This window comes from Medicago truncatula, chromosome 5, assembly GCF_003473485.1.
Source record: "Medicago truncatula cultivar Jemalong A17 chromosome 5, MtrunA17r5.0-ANR, whole genome shotgun sequence".
Lineage (NCBI taxonomy): Eukaryota > Viridiplantae > Streptophyta > Magnoliopsida > Fabales > Fabaceae > Medicago > Medicago truncatula.
In genome coordinates, this window is record NC_053046.1 from 27,853,071 (window position 1) to 27,863,032 (window position 9,962).

Below are 9,962 nucleotides of genomic sequence, written 5' to 3' on the forward strand. Positions count from 1 at the left end.
TCACATGAACTCTATTTTTAAGGAATTGGAGAGTTAAAAAAAATAAATACAATGAAGCATGTGAAAAAAATAGGGGTTGGACCGAAATATAGATATAGCTAAAGTTGTGAGTGCATGTCTCTTAATGAAAGTGTGTTTCATTAATATCACGTTTAATTAACGTTTTATATTTTTTCGGAGATGACAGTCGATGAAATTTGATTACATTACCAATGGGTATATACATCATATGCATTCTTTCAACAGCAAGCAAAGTCATTTTGGGTTGTATAGATGTAACAACATGACACTCACAAAACTACAAATAAAAGCCCCCGGTGACAGCCCCAACACAGATGGCATCAAAATAGGAAAGTCAACGGGTATAAATATCACAAGTGTTAACATTAGAACGGGCAATGACTGCATTTCTATGCTCTCGGGTTTAAAAAATGTTCAAATTATGGATGTGTATTGTGGTCCTGGTCATGGAATAAACATCGGAAGTCTTGGTAAGTATGAAGACGAAGAAGATCTTGCCGACATAATTGTTAAGAATTGCACATTTAATGGTACGAGTAATGGAGTTAGAATCAAATCATATGAGTCACAATTGAACAAAACCGTGGTTGCTTCTAATTTCATATATGAGGATATTGTGATGGAAAATGTGGAGTATCACATTGTAATTGATCAACATTATTGTTCAAATTCAGGGGAGTGTAATTTACTCTAAATAAAATTAAACATTCCATCAACTACCAACCAACCGTTATTTTCCTTGTACTCCATTTTACTCTAAACTTCAAAAGGAAAATTATAAAATAGATTGAAAGAAAGAGAGGGAAAACGTGAAATTGCTCTCTAATTCCATCACTAAATTTTACAGTTAAGGAATTTGTAAGGGGTTTTATTTCTTCCGTCACTATTTTTCTTTGCTTTTTCTAGTAGTGTTGTCACATTATACACGGTGAACCAACTGAAGTGAAACAACACCAACAATATGAGAATGAGAATAAGATAAATAAAAAAAAAAAAGCAAGATCAAAATAAAATAGTAATTTAGAGGAGGCTTTTGAAAAATTGGAATGCATTTCGAAGAGGTGTGAAAATTTAGAGATGCAAAGGCAAAAGTAAGTGATCACAATAAATATCCCCTTAATTTATGGATGAAACAACCTGGAAAAAAATATTTGTTTGAAATGGAAAAAATTGTATTACATTAACCGAAAGGAAAAAAAATTGACATTTAAGATAATGTATATAGACTTTTTCTTAGACATATTCAAAGTCACAAAACAAATTTTAAAAAACAAATCATAATGGAATAAATATATGCTAGTTGACCCGAATATGCATTATACCTCATTTATTACTAATAATCTTTACTAAGAAATTATTTTTGTGGTTAAAATTCACCTTATAAGATGAATAAGTGGGGTGTCCGAGGTTCGAACTCCGGCCCTGTATATAATAATGCATTGTCCTACCAACCGAGCTATGCTCACGGAACATTTTACTAAGAAATTTAATATGAGTTGATGTAGCCAAAAGAAAGTTTAACAAGACCTTCTCCCCCTTTTATGGTATGCTTATTTTAAACTCAATTCCTGGAGTAGCAAAAGGAGGAGAAGTCTTGTTAAACTTTCTTTAGATGTTATTAATTTGGCTAATGTTACATACCATCACCCTTTTTAACGATCTCATAAAGAACGCTAGCGACGTTGATTTGAGACAACGTTATACAATATGTTCTGAGAACTATGATGATGTGTTATTTGCTCTTACCAAAGACAAAGATTCAGTCACCGCTGGAAATTTCAATGACATGAAGTTCCACATGTCTGGTCTGGGGTTGATTGCCGAACAATGTCGTTCAACAGCACCGGGTTCTTTCGACCTACGCAAGAATTATGAATATTTGGAAGTTGTTGGTATTACTCTTGAGATTCTTGCTGATTATTTGGCTGGAAAATATATTGTTATATAGTTTATCAACTTTTAGATAGTTAGTGGCACGAAAATATGTTACAGTGATTATTGAAAATTATATGCCTCGAGTCATAAGCTCCCAAACAGGGTTGGGATCAATCTTGATTAGTTGTTGACTTGTTGCAGTAATAATACCACGTTAATCACACTTAATAATTTATTGTGTATAATATTATGATTGATTGGCAACGATTTATAATAACCTCTCCTTAATTGATGATTAATGCAATTATTACAATTATTACATTTCCATCACTATTCATACAGTTTTTATTTTTATGGTCCAGCACATCTCCAGGCCACTAAAAACCAAAAAGTAACTTGTTAAGTTTTGCAACTCTAAGAGACTTGAGGAGTCATACATCAACAAAGTAACTTGTAGCCGCATCATAATGCAGATTGAAAATGACTAAATCAAATGTCCAAATTCAATGAAATGGGTAGAAGACTGTTATAGAAAAGATTTTATTTGATATTTTCCATTTTTAACACTTAAATGACGTGTCTAATTGAATGAATTTAACTAGTTGATGGTGTAAAGTTGTTTTACACCGTCAATCTATTTTAATTAATCTCATTTATATTTTATATTGTATTTGAATTTAGTTGAAATAATGTCCACAATCCCTAAAAAACAAAGTCCACGAAAAGGACGGACCTAGACTTTCGTTATTGGTGTGACTAAAATATCAAGAAAACAATATATCGTGGGTAATAGTCTAGTATATGATAGTAAAAATTGGGTAACTGCATTCATTAGTTTTGTCAATGTATATATTGTGCATATAAACAAATCTTTCTCACTTGAAGAATCCAAATATTGTATTGAAGAAGCCGAGCTTAGTAATGCAAGCTTGTGATTTAAGTAGGGGCATTAAGATGTTGGGAGGTCTTTGATGTGTGCAAAAAAATATATATATTGTATTGAAGAAGAGTTTTTGGGAGTGGATTTAAGGTGTATTGGAACAGTTGTTTCCTCCCTCAGTCGAGGTTAAGGAGAGTTTGTGGTTCCATTCGCCAGTGAAGTTGTCAATGATCCTTCTAGGCCTGAGTTTGATGCTCTGACTACTGGTAGAGGTTGCAAAGATGGAGGTTTCTGTTGTAGGTACATCGTGAGTCCTTCTCCACTGGACTTGCACGTGCTCTGACGCTAACTAAGTTAGAGAGTGAGAGGCAAGTTATCAGTAAAATGTGGCATACATGATCCAACATTGTACAGTAGTATTGCATAGGGAATAAGTATGGTTTTATACCGTTAGACCTTCACTTGAACAGATATCCCTTGAGGACACTTGTAATGATCTGGAAGGAGTTATAGTATTGGATCCGGACTAGACAGTCAAGATTGATGAATCAGGCCATAATACAGCGGGAGTTGGGTCATGTCCGTCGGTATGGTCTGCCCGGTGTATGTTTCTTAGACGACCCAAGTCTAAACCCAGATTGGGCGTTGCCCAGTCTAGAACAATACTAACTACGCAAATTAATAAAGTTGATGCACTGAAGGAAAAACTTGTTTTCCTTACGCAAAATAAGATACTAACGTAAGAGTAGATAAAATTGAAAAGTTACCAGTGTAAAGTAACAATTTGTTTTAGTAAAATTAAACTCAGCTTTGTACATTCTTTCCATTCAAAATCACTGATGCTATAACAGATAAGTACCATCAGCATTCTGCATTCCCGACTCTCTTAAGAAACTTATGTAACCTAAGATAAAAATTCTATAACTACTGAACTAAACGTCGATTTGAATGAAGAGATATTTTCTTTAAACAAAGAAAGTCTGCTGCCATTGAGCGAAGAAAGAAAACATACCTTCCTACTACGCAAACAAAGCTTTAGACTTGCTGCATTAATACTGAGAAGCTTACTAACAAAATGCATTGTTTCTTCCATCCTCCTACTTGAACCATGTAGCATAATATTTGCAGAAGCAATGTGTACTGCCTCTAGCAGTATAATCTCTGATTGAAAAGAACCAATATAACAAAACTTTGTAAGACGTGAAGCACAAATCTTAATTTTAGCATTTGACCTTACACAAGTACCGTAGTCCATTGAACAAACTTCAAGTAGAGGGACATGAAAAGTAACACTCTTTATAATTGACCATGTGCGTCCTCCTTCTATCTCAAGTAATCTGAGAACTGGGAATTTAAGTGTTAAATGTTTATTCCGATCGAAACAAATAACTAAGATTCTAGTTAATTTAAGACTTGTGAGAGATGAAAGACTAGCAAAGGAAGGAAATATCGCAATGCAATTTTTCATAACTAATTCTTCTAAGAACTGGCATTCGAAAAGGGAATTAGATTGGAAGACGCGTTCTTCACTCGGTAAAAGTGACTCTAAACATATGTTTTTGACACTTCGACTTGAAACGAAAGAAACCAACTCATTAATATCGCAACCATCATAGTCATAGTGAACAGAAAGAGAAAAACTATCGATGGTTGAACTATTAAGATTAGATAGTACCCTATTTACAAATTGTAAAAACTATGCTTTTTTTATTTTTGTGTAATGAAAAGGGTGTTTATCTTGAAAGCTAAGTTTTGTGACAAATATCCACACGTTTTTCCACCTCTTTGAGAGAACACAAGTGCTAACGGCCTCTTTAGCAGGAAGAAAAGAAAGAATAGAACCAATAATGTGGTTAGGTAGGTCGCTTATCTTGTCTTGACCGTTGTTGTACCTTAGCCGTTGAGAAGACTCGTCCTCATGTTTACCATATGCATTAACAAAACCCAGTTCCATTTTTATAGCAAGTTCCTGCAAATAGAAGATAATATGTCAAGCACTGTATATACACACATCACTATTTTTAACGTTAATCTACTGTAATTAAGAATTGTGACCCTCACTATGCACAACAATGTATCCTTCTAAGCTAGTGGTGCCATTTAGCCTGGACTTGTGTAAGTATTGGTCCATAATGGATCAATATTTATAGTCATTGGATTATATGTAAGCACAATAACACAATATACCTCACACATCTAATTATTTTCTTTACTCTCTCTAAATATTTCCTTGCCTTCTCTCTCTTTAATTTCAGCATTCAATTGTTTTCAATGAAAATTCATCATTTTCAATCAACATTTAGAGTTTAATGATTTAACTTATCTTTTATATTATAATATTAAATTAATATTTACTCACAAAAATTTATTTTATATTTATTTTCATTTACTTAAATATAGCAATGAAAAACTTTTTTTTATAAAAGATAGCAATGAACAGTCAAAGAATGTATTATTAATTTTTTTTTTAGCAAAAAGAATGTATTATTTATTATTACTGCTATTACTATTCTTTTGAAAAAGCATGCAAGTTTACTATTCTTTTGTTACAGAGGAAATAATATGAACATCAGCAGCAATATTATTAAAGCCAATCACGCGACACATTAGCAAGCAATGAATAAATAATGAATAGTATAGCCAATCACTGTATGTCTTGGAATTTATCATAGCAAAAAGGTACATAAACTGAGTGTTTGGGTTCTTTTTATAAACTAATTTTATAACTAAAAACTCCTAAAATCATGCGGGAGATGTGCACCAACAGTTGGATCATATCAAAAACAAGTGTAACGTGGAAAAAATTGGCTTCCCGGTCAGTGACATCATGCTTCCTTTTTGAGTTTTTTTTTCTTCTCTTCTCCATTTTCATTTCCAAGTCCAACACTCAAGTACTTGTAACATAAGGAAAACACTAACGGTAACCGTGCAATCCACAATAATATACTTTAAAATAATTGAATATCAAGCTATTTAAACAGTGTATTTTACGTGTTATCAAACTACCTCACACTTGAACCATTACTTGTCCTCAAACAATTTAGCTTGCAAATGGAAAAATTAAATGCATCAACTTAACATAAAAGGACTCAAGAAAAAAAATAACATCACAAATACTCATATGTGGTTCCAAAGTTGAATCAATCAAAGATTAATTCTCTAGGTACTAGGATCAACACCAAGGGTATTGTAACAACACAAACTGCACTTTGCGGACAAAAGTCTCCCCCCGACATACTAACTTAAATCATCATGTTGTATCTTAGTCTCTTACTCTTATTTCATTCATCCTCTTTCATTTGAGACGGTTACATTAAGACCCTTGAGTATCTATATTATTGTCACACATATGGTAGGAAAATTGGTTAGCATTTTTAACACGTCTTTCTTTTGAATTTGCACACTTTGTGCATAGAAGCGTTTTTTTCTTTTTGATTTTTCAAGGTTTAACCATTGTTGATCCCTTTATTTATTTTTCGCTTATATTCATCAACTAAGCTACTTGATGCATGACTATAGATGGTGTCCGAATGGATATATAAACTACTTGAGGACTACTAAGAAACATTAATTCAAGACTATGGCGCAATGGTTATTTAAGTTAGGATCCATATTCGGGAGGCTTTAGGTGTTGGAACAACACCAATTTTGTTGAAATATTCCCTATAATCCTTAACCCTTAACCTCTAAGACCTATATACTTTCTAAGTGACTGAGTCGGATTTAGGCAAGTGTACCAAATTGTTTATTAAGTAATAAAGTTAAGTATCGTATCGTATCCACATTGATTTTTCTTTCAACTAAGTAAATTGTGTTACTAACTTGGGAACAATTAAAATAAATAAAACATTAAAAGATAAAGGGTAAATGGGTTTTGCAATTTGATCTATTTGCAACAGAGCAAGATTTAGTTGTTTTGATTGCAGAATGTTAGCGGCGGTTAGGATACTTTGAATCCCATCTATTTATATGTTAGAATTACTTAACAATCAAGTTTTATTCAGTGTTTTCTATCTAAGTGATGAGTTAGTGGGGGTTTCACTATCCACTAGCTGTCAAGTTGCACATGCTGATCATAAGGGTAGGTACGTGTGGGGTTTTCCTCTCTCAGAGGTATGAGTTCATTTCCTTCCATCTGCCAGTTCCAATCATTACACTAGAGTTTCTACAGGTTTCAGTGTTTAGGGTTGTCATACACATACACGTGTAGAGGTACATGCAGGTTCTTACTTTCTCAGAGGTAATTGAAACAATAACGGATATTAGAGTTCCTAAATTCTCTGCGTCATACAGGTACCATCATCTATTGAATCTTAGAAGGACATCAACACACTCTCCTTCTTGGTAGTTCTACAAATTGGCAACCCTATCTCGCCTACCTTACCAAGGATGAAATAAGAAGGAAGTTATTGGGCTGATTTAAGTCATGAAGTCACTTGTTTCGCTAATTACCGTATTCGTTGTTTTAGTTACTTCTTGATTCAGGCAGGTATTCACCAATATTAGATATGTCACCTCCCTAAGTAACTTTATCTCAATGTTATTCGCTTCAGAGAAGACAAATCTTACGCACGACAATAAAATTAAATAGGATTCAAAATATAACTTAATAAAAACTTTAAATTAAATAAAATATCCAACAAAAAAAAATAGAGTTGATCTTTGAACCCTAGCCTAAAAAGATTTAGTTACTAATGGTAACTACCGACAAATTACAAAAGAAATAAAATATATCTTAAAGACTCGGACTGACGACTGAACTTCTCCTTTGAAGCTTCTAGTGCTTACCTTCCTCTTGAAGCGCTTCGCTATGAATGAGAAATTATGAATGAAATGCTTGGTATTTATAGGGAAAGTTTCCACCTGAAGTTGGACTAAAAAACGAGCTTTTTCCACTTAAAAGTAGCGAAAATCAATTCTTGCCCGAATTTCTATAAATGTTTCTTTTTTTGAAGAAACCAAAATGGAATTAAATAACCAAAACCAAAAGCAGTTACCAAGCACAAGGTGTGCCTAGATAACTATTACAATATAACAGAGTTTATCACAAACGAAAGAAGAACACGAGAGTAGTTAGCCAATACCCAAACAAGCTAAAGAGCTTGACCACCACCTCTGCGTGCCAAACACAAATTAACATAACATTTTTGGCTTTCAGCCATACTAACAATAACAATTTCACCTTGTCTAACAAACGGGGAACTAATGTTACAACACTTTTGAATAGCCGGTTGTTTCGTTCAAAGAATTTATCTGATTGAGAATGTTGAATAAATAATGCAAATAGAAAATTTTATACTCATATCCTATCGTTAAATGATTTTATACATAAAAATTCCTACTATGAGTTCAACTTTTGCAAAACTATGCCATCTTCCCGATTTTGTATTATTAATAGTAATTACTTTGCTATGGTCCAATTATTTTATTTATTTTTAGTTTCCCCTTTCTATCATCAAAGGTTGAAGTTTAATTAAAAATGTACCAAAAAAAAAGTTTAATTAAAAATAATAATTGTAATGATTAAAGTTTTTACGTTTTCTTTTTAGCAAGTGTGCTAAAGGAATAAATGCAACACATTGATTTACTTAAGAGACATATAATAATCATTCAAATTTTAAGGAGGCTTATTTACAACTTTATAAACGTTTAATTAATTAATTTTTATCAGAAAATAATTGCTTTATATACAGTATAAAGTGATCAAATAATATATGTTTGGTACATGCAAAAAGAGAAAAATATGGCTAAAACTTTCGAGTTTGTGTATGCTATGATTATATTCATTCTCTTATTTCTTGTTGAAAATAACTTTGCTGGTAGGCTATTTTTTCATACTTTTCAAGTATTCTTTATTTTATTTTATACTTTATAGTTTGTATACAATATTTTATCTCATTTTTGTAATATTATTTTATCCTTTTTTTTTGTTACAGCATATATTATTGAATGTCAAACCGATGATGATTGTCCAAAAAGTCAATTGGAAATGTTTGCATGGAAGTGTGTTAAAAACGGATGCCATTTGTTTGGGATGTATGAGGATGATGATGATCCATGAGAGTACATGCACTGAAGAATGAGTTATCAAACAACAAAAAGGTTTATGTGCAATGAGTCTTATGCTAGAATATTCCATAGTTTCCATTGAGTTATTGTGCTCACACCCAATATTTGTATTTTAAAAATTATTTTCATTTCACAAATCTTTCAATTATGTATTTGTACTCTAAGATGTTGGTAATGTAATGAAATAATACACTAAAATAAATATTATAATTAAATTATTTCCTTCTCTCTTGATTTTGGATGCGTAGCAATGACCTCCAATTGAAACTTTTCACCTTTTTTTTTCCAACACCACCTATCATGTTATCTTGAATAGTTAAGTCTTAAAAATAATATTTTACTTCAAATCCTATAACTTTAATTTTATATCACAATATTATTACACTTAAGACTATGTGAACAATTCAATTTATATTTCTCTTAAATAGAGAGATTGTCAGTTCATTTCTTTCTTATAAGAAGAAATTATTAGTTCCAATGATTATAAAATAATTGTCTAGAATATAGAATTTTATTTATCCAACTTTTGGAGTCTTTTGGAGAAGGGTTTAGGGTGCATGTACAAATTTGATGTTTATTTTTCTTGTTTAAAAATTTAAAGCTATTCGTTGATTTATGAAAATTTAGATAATGTGTTTTAGACAAAGTATTTACTCAAGTGTCTTACAAAACAATTTTTAAAATAATGTGTTTCAAACAAAGGATTGACCAAAGTTGTAATAGTATATATTTTCAAATTATTAAAATAGCATGACCCCCTCCCTTCCTTGTGTTTTGTTATAGCTTCATTTTTTTTTTTTTGGTAGATAGACGAAATGACAAAGTCATTATAAACTCACACACACAAGTGAAGGTACTGTGATTGAGTCCGGTGTCCAGCTTCTCAAACGGAAAATTTTGGGGTCGGACGATTCCCATTGTTTACTCCAATCGGGATAATGGTTTCCATGTGGATTTTTTGAGAAGGGGACATGTTGTTATACTTTTGAGAAGGAGACTTTAATTCCTCGGAAGTAGTTTTGTGGCATGAAGAAGGTAAGGCGAGTCAAGACTATCCTCCTTGTCCAAACTAGGACTTTGGGGTCGGTCTAGTCGATCTTCATTCCATGGCATTGTG

At 32.2% G+C, this 9,962-nt stretch overlaps 1 protein-coding gene and 1 long non-coding RNA gene across 2 annotated transcripts; both read left to right on the plus strand.

Annotated features, from left to right (window-relative positions):
* Positions 1-283: 283 nt before the first annotated feature.
* Positions 284-1,969, plus strand: LOC11427361 (exopolygalacturonase). Its single transcript, XM_003615033.2, has 2 exons — positions 284-664; positions 1,691-1,969. Exons 1-2 carry the CDS (start codon positions 284-286, stop codon positions 1,967-1,969), a joined length of 660 nt encoding a protein of 219 aa, XP_003615081.2.
* Positions 1,970-8,442: 6,473 nt separating this feature from the next.
* On the plus strand, positions 8,443-9,079 carry LOC11435465 (uncharacterized). The gene is made up of 2 exons (XR_003012564.2): positions 8,443-8,595; positions 8,713-9,079. It is a non-coding gene; the product is annotated as an uncharacterized lncRNA (long non-coding RNA).
* The last annotated feature ends 883 nt before the right edge of the window (positions 9,080-9,962 follow it).

Coding starts and splice junctions, on each gene's coding strand:
- LOC11427361 (XM_003615033.2), top strand. CDS start 284: ATGACACTCACAAAACTACAAATAAAAGCCCCCGGTGACAGCCCCAAC. Junction 665..1,690: donor AAAATGTGGAGTATCACATT/GTAATTGATCAA, acceptor GATCTCATAAAG/AACGCTAGCGACGTTGATTT.